Consider the following 21526-nt stretch of genomic DNA (forward strand, 5'->3'; position numbering starts at 1 on the left):
GTATTCTCGCTTGTAGCATACGAAATGTCATCAAAGTTGCCAATTGATTTGTACTGCCGCCACCCACGACTCATCCAGCGTTTCTGCACTCCTCCAGTTTGCCCATGACATTATTTAGGTGTTCGTTGTTTTTCTTCCTTGGGAATTTTAAGAGAAGTACAGTCATCAAGCCTTATTTCCCTATTTAGTGACGAGCTGCAAGCATAGACCTCTCTGGACCTCATTGGCGCCTGGCCAATCCCAGCGCTTGCCTGCTGTGTAGGCGGGCACAAGGCGTGGTTTTACCGGAACCGCGGTGGGTTCCATAATAATGCATCCTGCCCATCCTGCCTGTAGCCTTTGTAAGCCTGTAGCGTGCTCTGTACATAGGGGCGTGCTCTGTACATAAGGGCGTGCTCTGTAGGGGCGTGCTCTGCAATGGCCCCGACCGGAGCTATATTGGAGAGCATGGTGACGCTAGGTTAGTTTGGGTGTAGGGGGTGTAGGCACAGGTCTGTCTGGGACGTCAGTCAGCTGATACCTGTCACGTGATTCCTTCTCGACTTGAAGCAAAGTTGCGCAGAGCCAAGCGAGCTCACTTCCACTCCACAATGGGTCGGTTAAAAGCATCATGTTGTATAGCGATGTTACTCTCCATTACCATCAATGCAGGTAAGGAATTCATTCATACTGTACTCCAGCCTGATATTCACACTGAATTGTTGTCAACGCGTGAACTCATGCGTGTGGAGTGGACCCAGGCTAGCTCTACTCTACTCCCTTCACACGTGATGATTAAATAAAGTGCTGTTTGCTGCTAGCCTAACGAGCGCAACTATTGGCGTCATGTTTATCGGATTGCCTTGGCTGAATACCAAGCTGTGTGTAACCCAGTAACTGAATACCAAATAACTAATGTAATGTAACTCCATCCTCTGCAGGGCTCTGCAGCCCTCTGGCAGGTACAGAGGACTGGGGCTATGTCCAGGTTCGGGACGGGGCCCACATGTTCTGGTGGCTCTACTCTGCAGACAGCGGGCCTACAGGGTACCAGGACCTGCCTCTGGTCATGTGGCTGCAGGTAGGACAGCGCCACCCTCACTTCATATCAGGGGTGACAGTGAGTGACATAAAACTGAGAGAAGAAGAAAGGGAGGAGTGAACTATAGTTCAATTACTATTTCAACTACAATTTGCAGTAGTTGGTTGGGTGGTAGTTTAGTCTCTCCCCAGACAAAAATATGTTGTTGAATCGCTGCACTCTGCATACTGCATGAAGGATCTGCAGCATACAGTAACATAAGCCGTTTTCCCACATGCGTACCGGAAAATTACCTGTAAGTCAATATCGGACATTTCCCTTCACACTTCGGCTCGCACATATGGGAATCTAGCAGCGAATTTGCCTGTATGTTGGGGGGCGGGGCGGCACTGCAGAGCGGGTGGGGAGTGACGTGTTGGCAAATTAATGCGTGTGCCTATTTAATGCCTCTCTTAACTCATTCAGGGCCAATGACGTCTTTGACGTGTTATCAGGAATAGCCCAGAGGGCCAATGACGTGTTTGACGTGTTTTTGTTTTTATTACTGCAGGGCGTAGTTTAAACACTTCCCCAGCCTGTCACATGGTATCAGGTCCCTATCATCTAAGACAACACGTGAACAAACACATACCGCAGCTGTTGTTTTGAAATTGAGCAGGAGGAATATCAGAAAACGGATAAGGAGCTTGCCTTGTGCAGACAGGAGAAACGCCATTGAAACGCCCCTCGCGCGCTGCAGGAGCTGGTCGCTTTCCTGTGTGTCAGCCGGAGAAAACCGGAGAAAGTAATCCACAGATGCGTTTGATCATCGGAGGAATGAGGAAATGATCGATCAGCAGTGATCAGAGGGCGGTGAGGACGTGTTGAATAGCCGAGGGGAAAACGGGAACGATAGCAGGGAGGATATGACAGGGAGACATGGACGAGCAGCACACGAACAGCTAGGCAGGCAGAAGCGGCATTCACAGCAGCCCGCTGTCCGTTCTCAAGAGCTTCATGAAATCGCTGGGCTGCGTGCCCTCCAGTGTTGCTCCTGGCCAATCCCGGCGCCACAGGGCGTGGTTATTGCTTATCCTATGTGGGGTTAGAAATCACGCAACGAAGGGGGATCGTGTGTGTGTGTGTGTGTGTGTGTGTGTGTGTGTGTGTGTGTGTGTGTGTGTGTGTGTGTGTGTGTGTGTGTGTGTGTGTGTGTGTGTGTGCGTGCGTGCGTGCGTGCGTGCGTGCGTGCCTGTCTGTCTGTCTGTCTGTCTGTCTGTCTGCACACTCACTCACACTGCTGTATTGTTGAATGTAAAAAAAAAAAGCACTTCATGTGTATATATATATCATATGTCATAACGAATAGTATTTACATGTCTGATGTCAATACAGTTCAAAATAAAAGAATTGAGAGCGAGTTCTGCTTGAGAATGTGCCCTTTTACAAAAATGCCTTTTTCTCCTGTTTCTCTTCTCAAATAGACCTATTGGGGGAAAACAGGGTGTATATAAATGGCTATAAGTAGAGTACAGAACATGCTAAAAGCTCACTTTTTTTTTCCTGGTGAACCCAGAGACGTACATCTTCATTTTGAGGTATTGCAAATCACTCTGGTGCTAATAGATAATTTACTGTGGGTCTTGAAAGATGACCAACAATTATGAAAATCTTTGGCCTGTGCTAAATATTGGCAGTCCTAAACTGGCCCTGAATGAGTTAAAAGAGCACCTCGGAGACGCTCAGTCTCCCTGAGATTGAGCCAGCCGATAGGCTAGCTGGAAAAGTGTCTGGCTGAGCCACGTTTAACGTATAGGGCAAGCCGAATAATAATACAGGTTCAGTGTGCAATAAAGATAGGCTAACTGGAAAATGTGCCTGGCTGAGCCACGTGTAACGTATGGGGCAAGCCGAATAATATAAGTTCAGTGTGCAATAAAGTCAATTGACACGTAAGGTATACTTACTCTACGTATTTGCTTACTTAGACGTACTCCACTATTTTGCTCCTATCGCAGTAATACTGGTTAACGTTTATACTGTTTATACTGTTTATTCCATGCTATGTTGTGTTTTATTCTGCTTATTTTACTACTGCACTACTACTGTGTATTTATTTTAGGCTATGTGTGTTTTGTGAACGAGCAACTGTGACTTGTCCCAATTTCCCCCCGGGGATTATTAAAGTCTTTCTGATTCTGATTCTGATTCTGATTCTGATTCTGATTCTGAAAACTCTTGATGGTGAAATAAGTTTGCTTGTTTATCCATTCACCTGCGTCGTGTTGAAGCACTTTTTACAGACTGGCTTCGTTTGATGTGTCCGGGCTAGGGATGCATCGATTTTTTTTTTTGATGTACGATTATAGTCTGAGAAAAAACCACGATTATCACGGTTTCACGATTATTTATGGACGTATAAAAATCACATGAGCATTCTTTGAACAGAGGTTTTATTGTATTGTCCATGCATTGTTTAAAGGTTGCTGTCTTTTGAAAGGTAAATAAAGGCAAATATTTGCCCAAAATGATAAATAAAATAAACAAAGTCTGACTGTAATATTTATGACAGTAGATCTCTTTGGAACAAAACATAGTCAGGCAGGTGTATTATTTTTCTACATTTCTTTTGGATCACCTGAGTAGAGAACTTGTAAAACCTGGTGGAAAAACAGATCTAACTTATCTTTTAGTGTAAATGTTGATTGATGTTCCGGTCATTTTGCGGTACAAAGCGCATGTGGGAAAAGGGCTATAGTGTATCAGACCCAGAGAGAGATCTGCAGCATGCAGCAGTAACAGTGTATCAGACCCAGAGAGAGATCTGCAGCATGCAGTAACATAAGGCTCTGTAGCGTTCCTGGTATTTATGGAATCAGAGGCTTCTTGCTGGTACAGGGTTCTTTATTCACAGTTAGTCATATCACAACTCTTGGCGGTTGCTACGCCCATAGCTAGCTAGCTGCTTCTCCTTAGGCGGTATCCGGAGACTGCCACACGCATGCTCTGTCTGACCGGAAGTCTCCCACAAGCATAGTGTTCCTCCCCAGTAACACTCCCACACATCAGTTCCTATCTGCAATCGAGACACTTCTATTGCTCACCACATTATGTGTAACTCTGGTTCGCTACAGCTCTTTCACACACAGATCGCGCAAAAATTGCCGTTTAGGAGTCCCGCAAAGACCGCACCCTCGCCACAGAAATTGCTTTCACACAGAGCCAAGCAGCACGGCCACATTCCCGTGCTGCTGTGTACTTTCAGGTGAAATCCCCTGCTCCCGGATTGAAAGGCGAGCGGAGGGATTTCCAGCTCCTCCTAGCCCAAATGAATATTTTCATAGGTTAGTGTAGCCTAGGCTACTGTATGATGAACGAATTCATTCAACAACAAGACTTCCCTCCTCCGTCCGATAACGAACGATAGCCTACACGACCGCCCGCATATCAAACAGCTGCAGTCTGCATAACGTTTGTCGGGGGAATAGTATAGGCTATAAATGCACATGACTACTTAACGTTAGTAGTTTTTGTAAGGGAATGCACAGAGCTGATTTCGACAGGGAATAACCTCAGACCAACTCGCCACAGACAGCTATAGCCCTCTGAAGCTTATTATTATATCCGTTAATTGTACCTACTAATCGTTTGACCCAGAGAGAGATCTGCAGCATGCAGTAACATAGTGTATCAGACCCAGAGAGAGATCTGTAGCATGCAGTACGTAGTGTATCAGACCCAGAGAGATCTGCAGCATGCAGTAACGTGTATCAGACCCAGAGAGAGATCTGCAGCATGCAGTAACGTGTATCAGACCCAGAGAGATCTGCAGCATGCAGTAACATAGTGTATCAGACCCAGAGAGAGATCTGCAGCATGCAGTAACATAGTGTATCAGACCCAGAGAGAGATCTGCAGCATGCAGTAACATAGTGTATCAGACCCAGAGAGAGATCTGCAGCATGCAGTAATGTAGTGTATCAGACCCAGAGAGAGAGATCTGCAGCATGCAGTAACATAGTGTATCAGACCCAGAGAGAGATCTGCACCATGCAGTAACATAGTGTATCAGACCCAGAGAGAGCTCTGCAGCATGCAGTAACATAGTGTATGACCCAGAGAGAGCTCTGCAGCATGCAGTAACATAGTGTATCAGACCCAGAGAGAGATCTGCAGCATGCAGTAACATAGTGTATCAGACCCAGAGAGAGCTCTGCAGCATGCAGTAACATAGTGTATCAGACCCAGAGAGAGATCTGCAGCATGCAGTAACATAGTGTATCAGACCCAGAGAGAGATCTGCAGCATGCAGTAACATAGTGTATCAGACCCAGAGAGAGATCTGCAGCATGCAGTAACATAGTGTATCAGACCCAGAGAGATCTGCAGCATGCAGTAACATAGTGTATCAGACCCAGAGAGAGATCTGCACCATGCAGTAACATAGTGTATCAGACCCAGAGAGAGATCTGCAGCATGCAGTAACATAGTGTATCAGACCCAGAGAGAGATCTGCAGCATGCAGTAACATAGTGTATCAGACCCAGAGAGAGCTCTGCAGCATGCAGTAACATAGTGTATCAGACCCAGAGAGAGATCTGCAGCATGCAGTACGTAGTGTATCAGACCCAGAGAGAGATCTGTAGCATGCAGTAACATAGTGTATCAGACCCAGAGAGAGATCTGCAGCATGCAGTAACATAGTGTATCAGACCCAGAGAGAGATCTGTAGCATGCAGTAACATAGTGTATCAGACCCAGAGAGATCTGCAGCATGCAGTAACATAGTGTATCAGACCCAGAGAGAGCTCTGCAGCATGCAGTAACATAGTGTATCAGACCCAGAGAGAGCTCTGCAGCATGCAGTAACATAGTGTATCAGACCCAGAGAGAGATAGTGTATCAGACCCAGAGAGAGATAGTGTATCAGACCCAGAGAGAGCTCTGCAGCATGCAGTAACATAGTGTATCAGACCCAGAGAGAGCTCTGCAGCATGCAGTAACATAGTGTATCAGACCCAGAGAGAGCTCTGCAGCATGCAGTAACATAGTGTATCAGACCCAGAGAGAGATAGTGTATCAGACCCAGAGAGAGATCTGCAGCATGCAGTAACTAGGGATGGGAATTGATAAGATTTTAGCGATTCCGATTCCATTTTCGATTCTGCTTATCGATCCGATTCCTTATCGATTCTCTTATCGATTCTCATTGGGCAAGGGGGAAAAAAAAAAGAGTACAAACGGGTTTATTAACATTAATTTTCTTTTAGATTATTATTATTATAATTATGTATTATTATTCAGCTCTGGGATCAGATTGCTCTTTTCAATCCCATACCAAGCAGGGATCAGTGTGTCTGTTAAACTGGCTCTGTTTGGGGGTTTGTATTTTGGGTTGAGCATCTTTGTCATCTCCCCATAGAAAATATATAGTGGGAATGAATGAAACAGAACTAGTGGTTAGAATGACAACATGCAACTTTGGACATTTTACTTTAGCTGGCATGTCAGACAAACTTAGTCACTGCTCGGGGACATTCGTTTACCCTCGCCTCGGTCATTTTACTCTTCCCAGCTGCCTGGGTGAATGGAGGGGCTAGAGGCTCTAGCCTAGAGCTGCACAAGAAGTACTCGCTGCAGCCTCTGACCCAAAGCGACTACCAGCCCCTGAACCAGTCTGACTCTGAACGTCATCATCCTCTCAATTAAATGGATGGAAATGGAGTATTGGTGAAATCTGGTTTACACAATAGACAGGGTCTGGAGGAGTTTACTCTCCATATTAACAGATGACGCGCTAACGTTAGCCGCGCTGCTGTTAGCCGCGCTGCTGTTAGCCATGTTATCGTCACTCCGTAGCACATCAAAAACGTGACATTCCTCCAAAATTATTGCATGCTGTGTGGACAAATGTTTCTGCATATTGCTAGTATTTCCCCCCTTTGACGAAATAGAGGTTTTGCAAGCATTGCAAGTGGCACTGTGGTCATCGTTTTGCTTCTGCCTAGACGCCATGGTGGCTGGAAACAAAACAAGGCTGCGTTGCGTGCGTGTCGCAGCGTGTGACGTCATCGCGCATGGAATCGATAGTGGAATCGTTCAGGACGTTGGCTAACGATTCCAAGGAATCGATCCACTGGGACCCGGTTCTCAACAAGAACCGGTTCTCGATTCCCATCCCTAGCAGTAACATAGTGTATCAGACCCAGAGAGATCTGCAGCATGCAGTAACATAGTGTATCAGACCCAGAGAGAGCTCTGCAGCATGCAGTAACATAGTGTATCAGACCCAGAGAGATCTGCAGCATGCAGTAACATAGTGTATCAGACCCAGAGAGATCTGCAGCATGCAGTAACATAGTGTATCAGACCCAGAGAGAGATCTGCAGCATGCAGTAACATAGTGTATCGGACTCGTTAATATGGAACCCACCGCGGATGTGGGCAGACCACGCCCTGCGCCCACCTACGCAGCAGTCAAGCACCGGGATTGGCCAGGTGCCCATGCTCACATGAGCCAATGGGATGAGTATTTATTTTGTTAAGCTCCGGCTGCGCTTCCTTGACAAGTTGACAGACAAGGCCTCAGCCTCCAAGCTCCGCTGCCATTGCCAACATGAATTTAAATTCAAAAGAAAAACGGTGAATTAACTAAAATTAGTAAATTAATTCATATTTTAACTACTTTTTGCTCCATCAAACGTCTTAGCAAAACTAACACATTTAGATTGTTCTTATAGTAGAGCAACGGGTATTTTTCATCTCTCCTTAATTTGAGATTTGAGGCAATATTATGATCTTTCTCTGTAAGTAAAAAAGCAACAAGCATAGAATAATTATAATAAGCTGTAAATACAAATGGAAAGCAATTTTTTATCAAGGTCTAAATAAAGGTTTATTATAATTAAATTGCAACAATAGCCAATGAGCTGTATTTAGCCATTCTGGTAGGAAATGCATGTTGCATCATGATAATACTTTGAATTGAATTAAACTTAATTGTAACGTATCAGAGATTAATAGAATCATATTGAATACATGCTATATCATTCTGTATCAAATTTTAATTGTGCCCCCGTATTTCATAGACTAGAGAACGTTTTCTTTGTTCTCACAAATGTACATTGCCTGTTTGTGTTTTGAAATATAGATATTGTTTTATAATTAAATTGAGCATTCGGCCTTTATGATAATGTTTATTTGTATTATTTCAATTGTCACGTTCATGGATACATATTTGAGGTTTGTTTATTAATTGGGAAAAGGACCACTAGAACAAACGCTGTGAACATGATCCGGCTACTTTTTCAATCTGACTGGTTACTCAAAAGTTTGGGGAACTCCCTGATTGAGAGCAGAGAAAACCCTATTGCAGCTGAGCTGCAGCACCTCCAGGCTCAGTCACATGACCCCTCCAGGGTCCTTCGATAAAGTCACGTTACCTCGCGTCTCTCTCTCTAAAAAAAAATAAGAGTCACGACACGTGAGTGTGGCGTTTAAGGCCATCTGCAATCTGTCGCTAAAAAAGAAATACCGGTAAACTGGGTGTGTATTCATTGGTTAACCTTAACCACATGTTGTAAAATTGAATTCTAATTCCTGGTTGAAGATGATTTGGATGTATGTCCATGTGTCCTCAGGGTGGACCAGGAGGATCAGGCTGTGGCTTTGGAAACTTTGAGGAGATCGGACCATTGGATAGGAACCAGCAACCCAGAAAAACATCCTGGGTAAGACGGTAACCCAGTCAGTCGAGTGGCATTTAAAGAAGATGCTGCATTTGAGGGAGATTGGACTGTTGAGAATATAGACACCAAAATCATCCATGTGTCTCCAGACGATTTGTGCTTCATGCGAACAGGGAAAAAACCCACCATAATGATATAATATGATGATAATGATATAAATGATATAATACATCCTGCAAAACATTTGTGTATGGGTAACGTTAACATTAGCAACTCACGATTTGTCCATTGTCTTATTGCTCTTTCCACTCACCAGAGTCTGTCTGTCTATCTATATATCTATTATAGATATATAGAAAAGGGAGCAGGGGCTATATCTGTTTGTTTGTTTCTCTGTCTGGGTGTCAGTGTGTTTGTTGGGATGCAGAACAGGTGCTGCTTGGCTGTGGATGCTCAGCTACAGAAGATACTCGATGAGTGGAAATAGCAGCACTCCAAAGATTAAAATGCAAGACTGCTCAAATTTCAATTTTTTTATTCAAGGCTAACAGCACGTTTCAGCATGTGCCTTGCCTTCATCAGAGCATCAAGGGCACATGCATGCAAGAGCATGAAGGCACATGCCGAAACCCGTTAACCTTGAATAAATAATTTGAAATTTGAGCAGTCTTGCATTTTAATCTTTGGAGTGCTGCTATTTCCACTCATCCAGTGATGTTTTTCTAGCAGTGTGTTTGTTGTTTGTGTGTTGTCTATTGCAGGCACAGGGAGCCAGTGTGTTTGTTGTTGTTGTTGTTTATGTGTGTTGTCTCTTGCAGGCACAAGGAGCCAGTGTGTTTGTTGTTGTTGTTTATGTGTGTTGTCTCTTGCAGGCACAGGGAGCCAGTGTGTTGTTGTTGTTGTTTGTGTGTTGTCTATTGCAGGCACAGGGAGCCAGTGTGTTTGTTGTTGTTTATGTGTGTTGTCTCTTGCAGGCACAGGGAGCCAGTGTGTTTGTTGTTGTTGTTGTTTATGTGTGTTGTCTGTTGCAGGCACAAGGAGCCAGTGTGTTTGTTGTTGTTGTTGTTTATGTGTGTTGTCTGTTGCAGGCACAAGGAGCCAGTGTGTTTGTTGTTGTTGTTTATGTGTGTTGTCTCTTGCAGGCACAAGGAGCCAGTGTGTTTGTTGTTGTTGTTGTTTATGTGTGTTGTCTCTTGCAGGCACAAGGAGCCAGTGTGTTTGTTGTTGTTTATGTGTGTTGTCTCTTGCAGGCACAAGGAGCCAGTGTGTTTGTTGTTGTTGTTTATGTGTGTTGTCTCTTGCAGGCACAAGGAGCCAGTGTGTTTGTTGTTGTTGTTTATGTGTGTTGTCTGTTGCAGGCACAAGGAGCCAGTGTGTTTGTTGTTGTTGTTGTTTATGTGTGTTGTCTCTTGCAGGCACAAGGAGCCAGTGTGTTTGTTGTTGTTGTTGTCTATGTGTGTTGTCTCTTGCAGGCACAAGGAGCCAGTGTGTTTGTTGTTGTTGTTGTTTATGTGTGTTGTCTCTTGCAGGCACAGGGAGCCAGTGTGTTGTTGTTGTTGTTTATGTGTGTTGTCTGTTGCAGGCACAAGGAGCCAGTGTGTTTGTTGTTGTTGTTTATGTGTGTTGTCTCTTGCAGGCACAAGGAGCCAGTGTGTTTGTTGTTGTTGTTTATGTGTGTTGTCTCTTGCAGGCACAAGGAGCCAGTGTGTTGTTGTTGTTTATGTGTGTTGTCTGTTGCAGGCACAAGGAGCCAGTGTGTTTGTTGTTGTTTATGTGTGTTGTCTCTTGCAGGCACAAGGAGCCAGTGTGTTGTTGTTGTTTATGTGTCTTGTCTGTTGCAGGCACAAGGAGCCAGTGTGTTTGTTGTTGTTGTTTATGTGTGTTGTCTCTTGCAGGCACAGGGAGACAGTGTGTTTGTTGTTGTTGTTTATGTGTGTTGTCTCTTGCAGGCACAAGGAGCCAGTGTGTTTGTTGTTGCTGTTTATGTGTGTTGTCTCTTGCAGGCACAAGGAGCCAGTGTGTTTGTTGTTGTTGTTTATGTGTGTTGTCTCTTGCAGGCACAAGGAGCCAGTGTGTTGTTGTTGTTTATGTGTGTTGTCTGTTGCAGGCACAAGGAGCCAGTGTGTTTGTTGTTGTTGTTTATGTGTGTTGTCTCTTGCAGGCACAGGGAGCCAGTGTGTTTGTTGTTGTTGTTTATGTGTGTTGTCTCTTGCAGGCACAAGGAGCCAGTGTGTTTGTTGTTGTTGTTTATGTGTGTTGTCTCTTGCAGGCACAAGGAGCCAGTGTGTTTGTTGTTGTTGTTTATGTGTGTTGTCTCTTGCAGGCACAAGGAGCCAGTGTGTTTGTTGTTGTTGTTTATGTGTGTTGTCTCTTGCAGGCACAAGGAGCTAGTGTGTTTGTTGTTGTTGTTTATGTGTGTTGTCTCTTGCAGGCACAAGGAGCCAGTGTGTTGTTGTTGTTTATGTGTGTTGTCTGTTGCAGGCACAAGGAGCCAGTGTGTTTGTTGTTGTTGTTTATGTGTGTTGTCTCTTGCAGGCACAAGGAGCCAGTGTGTTTGTTGTTGTTTATGTGTGTTGTCTCTTGCAGGCACAGGGAGCCAGTGTGTTTGTTGTTGTTGTTTATGTGTGTTGTCTCTTGCAGGCACAGGGAGCCAGTGTGTTTGTTGTTGTTGTTTATGTGTGTTGTCTCTTGCAGGCACAGGGAGCCAGTTTGTTGTTGTTGTTTGTGTGTTATCTCTTGCAGGCACAGGGAGCCAGTGTGTTTGTTGTTGTTTATGTGTGTTGTCTCTTGCAGGTCCAGGCAGCCAGTGTGTTGTTTGTTGACAACCCTGTGGGCACCGGCTTCAGCTACACGGACCGGCCCGACGCCTACGCCACCGACGTGGCCACAGTGGCCTCGGACATGCTGCTGCTGCTCCAGACCTTCTTCTCACACAGGAAAGAGTTTCAGGTCAGTTTGTGGAATGTCATAACTTTGCGAGTAGAGATGAAACGGTCTGAAAATTTCATATCACGATTATAGTGACCAAAATGATCAGTATTATCGCGGTATTGTTAAAATGTGCTGAAGATGTTCAAAAAATACTGATACACTCATTTCAACAAGGCTGCATGCCTGCATGTGTGAGACAGTTGCTAACCTTTGGTTGATGATTGACTGTTAGGGGTGTCACGGTACACAAAATTCACGGTTCAGTACGTATAGTACCTCGGTTTCGGGGTCACGGTTCGGTACAAATACGGTACAACGGAGGAAAAACGCAACAAATCCCAAATTCCATTTTTTCCCCTTTGAATTTTTCTGAATTCTGTGTTTTGCTTTCTACTATCATTTTACCATCAGAAATAGTGTCTAATAAGTGGGAATGAATAAATGTCCACTATTTAATAAGATCGAGGCAAAAAGGTTTTACTCTAGAGCAGCGATTTTCAAAGTGTGGGGTGCGCCTCCCTCTCAGATGTCTGTATTCCAGCTGTTTGACAGGGCAAAGGCATTTCCCCCCACTTTAAATCTTTATTGTACACAAGTTTGTAAACAGAGTGCATGTGGAGTAGCCTAATACTCCCACCAACCCCTCCCCCGATGTCTGACAGACGGCGGGGTGGGTTTCACCTTCCGAAGTAAGTACGCTAACATTATTGGATGCGGGTTTGGTTTACCATAATGATTACTTACGTTCGTCATCATAATGGATTATTGGAACATGACAAGGAGTCATCCCCTCTTCCTCACCGCATCTTGCTTGTCATCTCTGTAAGTTGCTTGTTTACAAGTTAACAGCTTTGTCAGTGTTATGTAATGTTTAGCCGCGACGCGCAACTATAAAGGACTAAAGGAAAGTCCTTTATAGTTGCGTGTCGCGGCTACGTAACGTTACATTAGCAAGCTTACCTCATTGGCTTGATGTTGACAGAATTTAACAGCTTATCACCTGAGTCATAAAAGTCATTAGGATACTGCTCTGCACTCGCTTTTTTGACGACAGTAAAGGGAGAGCAGCTGGACGCTTCAATATTGTTGTTGTGGTTTTGTGAAGTAGCATGGAAGCTACGTACACAGGCTGGAGCGACCCCAGGTAATGTTTCCTCTCCACAAAACTTTCCATTCAGTGAACGCAGATTTCTATGGCCCTTCTGTTGTTTTGGTGTGTCTTCTTCTGTGGCGTTTATGGCGTTCAAACAGCATTTAGGTGCTTTACCACCACCTTCTGGATTCGATGTATTCGTCGTGTTGGTTCACACACCGAACCGTGACGCCCATACCGTGACTTCACGGGACGAATACACGTAGTGCGACACCCCTAATTGACTGTATTTACCATGTTTTTGAAACGGTAATGCTAACTGTCAGGAATTTTATCATTAAACCGGTAATTGTTTCATCCCTACTTGTGAGGGAGCTGGATTCATGAGATCACGATCACACAAGAAATCCATCTTGCCATGCTGCCAGATATGCGTTTGACTCGACTCCACCAGTGGTGCAGACCAATCGGCGTCCAAGGAAGGAGGAGACGGTCCTAAGTGGTTACCCTGTGATAGACAGATCGTTCATCCAATCAACTGTCAAGTATTTTTTGCAAGTGCTGATCTTTTGCCTATGTAACAAACCATCTGGCTGTGTCAGCTTCGGAATGTTGTGGAATTTGTAGGTATTTTCCAGACAGGGAACATCAGGGAATTTGATTTCTCTGGAGATATTGGAGAATCTCCACCCGTTTAGTTGAGTATTGTTGTGTGCTTTTTATAGATTTGAGTTTCAGTCCTGCCCATGAGCCAGAGATTCTAACAATAATAAATGCGAACTAATGGACTGTTTTCTCCTCCGCAGCGTGTACCCTTCTACATCTTCTCCGAGTCATACGGGGGGAAGATGGCGGCAGCGATCTCGTTGGAGCTCACCAAGGCACGTATTGTACTGCATGCATAGACTTTTTGCAGCTTTGGCCACTTCCCTTTTCGACATCCTCTTCAGCTCCTCATGAGTTATGTTACTCATTGGTGTTGGAAAATACCCAAATCGGGACTTTGACTGTCACGAGAGTTATGGTTTTGGTTACAGAGTCAGCAAATATTTCCCTGAATAATAAACTTTATTTGTATAGTAGTTTTCGAAAAGCTACATTTTGACGTGCATTAATTGAAATAAAATTGGACTACAAACAAATCAGTGAAATTGAAAAATCTTAATTGTAGGGAAGTTGTAGCTTCTGCTTATTTTGTGCTGGATTATTTAGATCGGAACTTGTCACAGATGACCGATAAGAACCACGAGATGTCTTTCAAGCTTTATAGGAGGCGATGTCTTGTCATAGACGCTGGGTTAGCTGGCTCAGCCTGGCTGGGGGTGTGGTCAGGGTGGGGTACATTCCCCGTTCTATCCATTCAGCAAAGTTAGAATTTAGCTGATAGCCCAGCCCAGGCAGACACAATCGAGGATTTAACCACCGCAGTAAACGCACATCTGAACAGACGTCTTGTGTTCTGCTCTAGAATCCCCAACCATGTAGTTTAGAGCCGCAGCACCTTCCTTTGGTGAGTCAGCCCATTGAGATATATGGGTGGTTTTAACCCACTCCGTATAACATTTTGTGGGCGTTCCCGCACATGCCGTTGCCGACTCTCTTTATTGGAGTATCACAGGCAGAAGTAAGGCAGCAGATAAGTGGCAGTTGAACAGAGAATCGGAGCGAGGGAGATAGACATAGTGGACAGAGAGAGTAGAGAGAGTGGACAGAGAGAGGAGAGAGATAGACAGGGGTAGACTAAAGAAAGACGAACATCGCTTATTTTATACCTTGGCATGTATCACATCACCGATGACATCACCAATGATATCGATGACCTTATAGTTGTAATTACATCATCAATCATAGTTAACAGTGACATCATCGATGACCCAGTGGTCCCCGATTACGGTGGTCAAGTCCATGACATCATCAGATCCTTAGGTCGCGGGTTCGCATCCGGCCCGTGGGTGTTCCAATGTGCATGGTCTCATCAGTCTATATGAGAGGGCCTTTTCTACACTAATGTTACCCATTAAAAGCAAGCATAGAATATAGCATAGAATGTTTTTGTTTTGTTTTCTGTTTGTTTTTTCTCAGTTCAGTTCCAAAGTTTAGGGGCCCTGATTTAGGGCTGGGCGATATGACGATTTCGTCTGGACGATAGAAAATGTATTTCGTCTGATATGATGCTCTATCGTTTATATCGTTGTGTTGCAAATCACTCTTTACGGCAATATTGTCCATCATTTGTATGACGCTGTGCTTTCTTCATTCTATTTTCCTTTTTACTCACGTCCACAGTCCACACACGCACCAGACTCTGTGTCAACAAGCCCCTTGCGTCCCTTTATTATAAGTGGCACAAATCAGCCGGTGAGTAGGCTAAAGAGCAGGGAGATGTTACCTCCACTCCATCCGCCTAGCCTACCCAGGCATTTGCGCTGTGTTAAGTCCACGTTTGATCCATATTTGCGTGTGTCCTCCTAACGTTAAACCTGGCAAAACATCTCCTCTCATCATCCCAAGAAAATCCCTTGAGGGCCAACAAAAGGTCTATCGTCAGCTTTAGCTTTTAGCTTTCCCTGGGTGACTTGTGTTGGTTAACGTTGTTCTTCTTCTTCTACCGTTTTATTCTTCTTCTACTGAACATGTAGGTATTTTGACGTTGACTAAATAAATACTGCTGCCTAGTGGCCGCTTTTAGATATGATTCCAAATTAGTGCTTAAACCAAACGCAAATGCTCGTGTCCTCTTTGAAAATTGAACTGGTGGTGTAGTTCAGTTCGTGTTTCATTCTACTGCCCTGCAACTAATTATTATTATTTGTGTTGAAAAGAATAGCCATGCTTATCTGTATTCTGAATGCATGTATCCTTTGTGAGGTTTGACAACATTTTAACTGCTACATAAATAAATGGCCATTTGGTCATTTTATATAAACTATAAATAGAATTTACAGAAAATATGCTATATCGTGATATATATCGGTATCGGGATATGAAATGACTTCTATCGGGATATGAGATTTTGGTCATATCGCCCAGCCCTACCCTGATTATTGTAGTACATTCCATTTGCATTGGGAACTAAGAATGAGTATTATATTTAAACAGTTGGGAAACCAGCCAGGTCAGCTCTAGCCAGGGTAGCCATTGTTAGCAATAACAGTTGATAACAACACATTTCGCGGTATTTTGCACATACAAACACTGTACCAACATGCCCACTGATGGAAGGTAATTTGGACAGTACTGCGTGTACAACTGATTTAATGAGACACAAATAAGACAGAAGTACTAATAAACAGTATTGACTACAATTTTAACTGCTGTTGAAGCGCGGAACAGCCATCTTGGATTTTGAGGTCGGGGCTGGTGAGGCTCCCGCGAGTTTGGCGGAGAAACTCCAAGGGCATGTGATGTCACATGGGGCGTTCCTGACCTTTTAAACTGTGAAATCCCCAGCTCCCAGTACAAATGGAATGGACTTGTGACTATAAATGCTCCTTCACCTTTAGACTTTGATGGTGTTTGTGTACATAGGGAGATACAAGCTCCATCATTTGCCAAGGGCCAAGCCATTTATTGCTTTAAATGGAAAATTGATTCTAAAATCAACTCTTTTGTCAATGATAGCCCAGCTAACTACTTGTGCGTTGTTTCAGACAAGATTAAAAAGGGAGTTAAAGCCAGGGGTGTTTTCTAATGTATTTTTAATGTTTGTGTCCGTAGGCCATAGCTGAAGGAACGATGAAATGCAACTTTGCTGGTGTGGCACTTGGGGACTCGTGGATCTCCCCACTGGGTCGGTATCCATCTATCCACATTAATACTGTAGATCAACCTTTGTGCACATCTGCTCGAATGCTATTCAACAATTCATAATATAGCCAAATCTCTTATCTTGTCTTATAAAGACAGTAGAGACAGCAATAGTTCTAGCTAAAACTGAGTCTGAAAAAGCAACGGTAGCAAAACCAAAATGAATTCCCAACCACCATGAAATGTCATTTATATAGGTCAGGAGGACATATCCAGCAGTGCAGGGCCTTGACATAGCTGCTGTATTGGTGTATAAATGGACAGTTTTAGAGCTCTGATCCAGACTAGACTGCCATCTCTGTATGGATATGTTGTGACAAAACGACACTTGTTTTCTGCAGATTCTGTCATGACCTGGGGACCATATCTCTACACCACTGTGAGTAACACATAGTTGTCAAATGTCTGTCTGTTTTGTTTTTGCTGTGCAGATGGTTGGATCTCTTAGTCAGCATTATGCAGAAACAACTGCTGTCTGACTGGACTGTGTTGTGCTGGACCACCACAGACTATATGGGTTGTAGCTGCTGCAGTAGTGGACCAATCACACGTCATTAAAATGAAGAATGCTTGCAGTGATTGGCTGCGAGCAAAACCAAATCTAATCTGCCGCTCTACACTAAAATGTGAGTGCGGCTGTTCAAAGAAGTAGAGCGTGCTGCAACTATGTAGTTCAATAAAGAGAATGTGTACACATCCAACTATGTAGTTCAATAAAGAGAATGTGTACACATCCAACTATGTAGTTCAATAAAGAGAATGTGTGCACATCCAACCTGTTTTGAAGCCAGGTGCTGGATACAAAAATACAATGGGGTTAAATGAGAGGAATATCTGCACACTGGAGCAGCTCCAAATATTTAATGGTGACTACAGAACAACGTTTCAACCCACGCACTATGCAACTATTTAATAAAAAAACAATTATACAAAAGTTTCCCCTCAAAACGATCACTTCTGGTCCATATAATAGTTTGGCAGTGTGTTTATGTTGAGAGACGATGCGCCCTGTGTGTATTTTCGTGATGGAACATTGTTTTGCTGTGTTTATGTGGTCGAGCGAGGCTGTTGAGGCTTGAAACGCAGGAATTAAATGTTTTTTATCTTTTATTTTACAATTTTCAGAACATAGGGAACAAACAGGTAAACATTATTTTCTGATAGTTTCACAGCGGTTATGTTATACAAACACAAATAAACACAGCTATCTCACACAAGTTCTTCCCTTCTGTCTCACCACTGTGTGACAGGTGTCAAATGTCAGAGGGCACACTATCTCATGCCTTCTGGTTCTGCCCTTCACTAAGGGGATTCTGGGCCAAAATATTTGATTGGTACTGTAAGGCCTACAAAATAACCCTCCAGCCGGATGCAGAACTTGCCATCTTTGGCTGCGCTCTGAACTTCCCTACAGCGGTGCAACAGTCTCTAACACAGGGGACAACTGTTGCCAAAAAAACTAATTCTGAAGGAATGGAAGTCCTCCTCTTCACCTTCTTTCCAACTGTGGTTGATGGACATGACCTCTGTTATACAGATGGAGAGGCTTAGGTTTCTGAGGACCAATTCACTTAAGAAATTCTCAATTATTTGGGACCCGTTTTTGGCCTACTTGGACGAGGTTGGGAGCGACGGGTGACTCGCCCGGCTGACTTTTCATGGACCCTTGCGTGGGATCCCACGCACAACTCTTGCAGATGGGGCACTTCCACTCCTTCAGAATGAGTCTCTTGGTGGCAGTCGTCCCCTGCGTCAGAGACTGTTGCACAGCCGTAGGGAGGAGCAGAGAGTATTCCGAGCAGCCGAAGATGGTGAGTTCCGCCTCTGGCTGAAAAGTTATTTTGTTGGCCTTAGAGTACCAATCAAATATTTTGGCCCAGAATCCAGATGGTGAAGGGCAAAACCAAAAAGCATGGGATAGTGTACCCTCTGACACCTATCACATAGTGGTGAGACGGAAGGGTAGATCTTGTTAGAATGTTTATATTAATTTAAAAACCGTCTATATATGTCGCAACTATTTTATAAAAGTGTTACAGGTTCAGTAGACTGGCTCTAGTAAGCTTGGGTCTAGGGGCGACAAATGGCACCGGACCCCCGCAACATACATGAGGAAAACAACAAGACTGTCATTAAAGAAAGTCAATAAGGGTGTCTGCTCACCTGAGGTAACTGGCGTGTGCGGGCCCAAGTGTTGTGTTGGCCTCCCTTGGACAGCTCAGGCTGGTGGGATGGGTAGCGTTCGGCTCAGGATACACTGTCCCTTTCATTTAGACACAACTTAAAGATACAACTGACAGATAACGTTACATGAAGAAAAGGGGAGCGTGGGCAAGACGCCGTCTGGCTCCTTTTCTGTGTGGACGTGTTAAGAGAGAGAGATCGCGGCTTCTGGGCAGGTTATATACTAGCCCGTGACATCACTCCCTGAGCCAACCCCCTCTTCAATAATTACAGCCACAAAATAGGAAAGAATATGTAGGACGTATAAACAATCGATCCTATGAGAGAGGGCAGTGAACTGTAAAGCAATAAGCCCCTTGAAGCTGTTGCCGTGTGCTGTAAACACCTCTTAGCCACTGTAAAAGCACTGTAAACCATGGACTCCTGGGCCGGTTGCACCAAGTGGTCTTAACTATGCCTCGTCGTAACTCCTACGTCGGTCTTAGTTAAGACCAGTCTTTAGAGTGGATTTACGCCTGTTGCACCAACACGGCTTACGTCTGGTCTTAACTACGCGGGTCGTAGCAATGCGCGTCCATGTGAATTGCCAGGGAATGCACCCTGATTGGATGATGTTGCAAAAATGTGCCTCGCGACATGCTTGGAGCGCCACTGTGCCACTACGCTCTATCAGCCACTACTGTATATGCATCACTACACCCTCCCTCATCCCCCCCTCCCTCGCTCCGGGGGAAAAATGGAGGTGATTGATTAATTTAATTTAATTAATACATAGAATTTAATTCTATGTATTAAATTAAAAAAAATTAACGGCAACATTTGGGAAGGCTAAGCCACACAACTAGTTAGTTATAATCTAACATTGTGCTTCAAAGACGGAGAACTGGCTGTGTTACGACGATGACGGTAAGGACTCAAAAAGGTCTCCGCGGAGATCTCTGTTACAGGCAGGCTCTATGCCTCCTCCTGACCAGGCGTAAGAGTTACGCCTGGTCGTAGTGAAAAGAAGGCTTAAGCCGTCTTGGTGCAACCGGCGTAGCTGTTAGGTCGTAAAGTTACGACCAACTTAGCTTAAGACCAGTGTAAGACCAGTTGGTGCAACTGGCTCCAGGGGGCTTATGGCTTCATCTGAAACCTCTTATTTCCTTTCAGCCATTGTATTAGCAAACACTGCGACAGGAAGTAAGCTAGGGGCAATTTAAAATGTTTCTGTTTTCAAGTTAAAATGTGGTTGTATGTAATGTTTAACCCTGTCCCAGTCGTTGCTGGATGAGCTGGGCCTGGCGGAGGTTCGCAGTGCAGCAGAGGCGGTGAAGGCGGCCGTGGAGCAGCAGCAGTTCCAGAAAGCCACCGAGCTCTGGTCGGTCGTAGAGACGGTGGTGGAGCAGGTGGGTGCCGCCACAGATGGGGACTTAGAATTGAGTCGCGCACACACAGTGACTTGAGACTTGACTTGAGACTTGTCCTCAAAAGACTTGAGACTTGTCCTCAAAAGACTTGAGACTCGACTCAGACTTTTTGGACTCGTGAACAATCTTTTGTTGTTGTTGTTGGTGCATTAAATGTCGACTAATAATAATGTCAACTAGTCAATGCTGAAACTGTATGCTAATAGGAGTAAGGATAATACAGTACATCAAACCTATTCAGCTGGCTTGATGTTCTGAGGGGGAAAAAAGGAAAAGTGCCTCGTTGCATGTGAATCTCTCGCTCTCTTATCTCGCCCCCTCTCTCTCGGACTGTCCACTCAGTGTGCCTCTTTCTCGCTCACCCCTCTCTCTCTCTGACTGTCCACTCAGTGTGTCTCTTTCTCGCTCACCCCTCTCTCTCTCTGACTGTCCACTCAGTGTGCCTTATGTTTTCCAATTGCGTTGATAGCAAGCGCCATGTGAGCAATCCCTGTCTGCTTTCTCCATGTACGCTCTAACTCACTCTAACTGGCTCTACCCAACTCTCTCTCAACTGAGAAGAAAGTTAACCCTTTGTCTCCCCGTTCACACTATACGGCAAAGCAACGCTCAACCTACGCTGAACCTATGCTGAACCCACAAGTTTTATTTAGGGGTTAACAGGCGAAGCCGTTCACACCCCCCCCCCCCGTGCGCACGCGCATATCATGCTGAAGCCACGCCCACGCCTTGCTCAAGCGATCGTTCAGGATTCACGCCTATTTTCCAAGCGTGACGCGTCAAGCCAGGCATGAAGTCAATGGGAGTTGTGGGCGGGTTCAAGGCACGCCGAGTAGGCACTGAGAGGAAAAGAGAAGGCGTCTTGTGTGAACGGTTAGGCGTCCGTTCAGCTTGTGCCTGCTTCAAGCTTCAGTTCTACTTGCGTTTGTGTCCTGTGTGAACAAGGGCTAATTCTCTGTCTCTCTCCTCTCTCTCTGTCTCTCTCCCCCCATCTCTCTCTTTCTCATGTTTTTTATTGATAAAAACGGGTCATAAAAAATGATCAATAATTATTGATATTAACTCATTGAGTGCCAGCCACTTTTGGAGAACGGACGCTCCCAGTGCCAGAGTTTCAGAGCGTTTTCAGTGATTTCTCGAGGCCCACAGAATATTGTGTGATATTACTATGTAAACACCGAACAGGCACAAAGAACGATGAGACTCTCTTCTATCATCTGCAAAAAAAAGTTTATTGATACCATTTTCCGTTCTTTAGTTATGAGCCGGAGAAGATAGGTTGATTTTAGCAAAAACACACGTTTCAATTTAGAATCTGAGATATTCAGCCTTTTGTGAAAGGAAGCATTTCAAGCACATCATTGACTCTGAAGCTAATATTTTCTGATGTAATGACACCTCAAAAATAATTTCC

At 44.5% G+C, this 21526-nt stretch overlaps 1 protein-coding gene across 2 annotated transcripts in view; it reads left to right on the plus strand.

The window, feature by feature from the left end:
- The first annotated feature begins 481 nt into the window (after positions 1 to 481).
- scpep1 (serine carboxypeptidase 1) overlaps positions 482 to 21526 on the plus strand; it is a 52771-nt gene continuing 31726 nt past the window's right edge. For both annotated transcript variants that reach the window (XM_083648486.1, XM_083648487.1), the window contains exons 1-8: positions 482 to 651; positions 921 to 1060; positions 8641 to 8730; positions 11482 to 11637; positions 13519 to 13593; positions 16430 to 16502; positions 16861 to 16898; positions 19963 to 20091. In XM_083648486.1, the coding sequence (XP_083504612.1) occupies positions 591 to 651; positions 921 to 1060; positions 8641 to 8730; positions 11482 to 11637; positions 13519 to 13593; positions 16430 to 16502; positions 16861 to 16898; positions 19963 to 20091 (762 nt within the window). In that variant the 5' untranslated portion in view covers positions 482 to 590. The remainder of the gene's footprint in view (positions 652 to 920; positions 1061 to 8640; positions 8731 to 11481; positions 11638 to 13518; positions 13594 to 16429; positions 16503 to 16860; positions 16899 to 19962; positions 20092 to 21526) is intronic.

The sequence above is a fragment of the Poromitra crassiceps genome, assembly GCF_964638095.1.
Source record: "Poromitra crassiceps genome assembly, chromosome: 13".
Classification (NCBI taxonomy): domain Eukaryota; kingdom Metazoa; phylum Chordata; class Actinopteri; order Beryciformes; family Melamphaidae; genus Poromitra; species Poromitra crassiceps.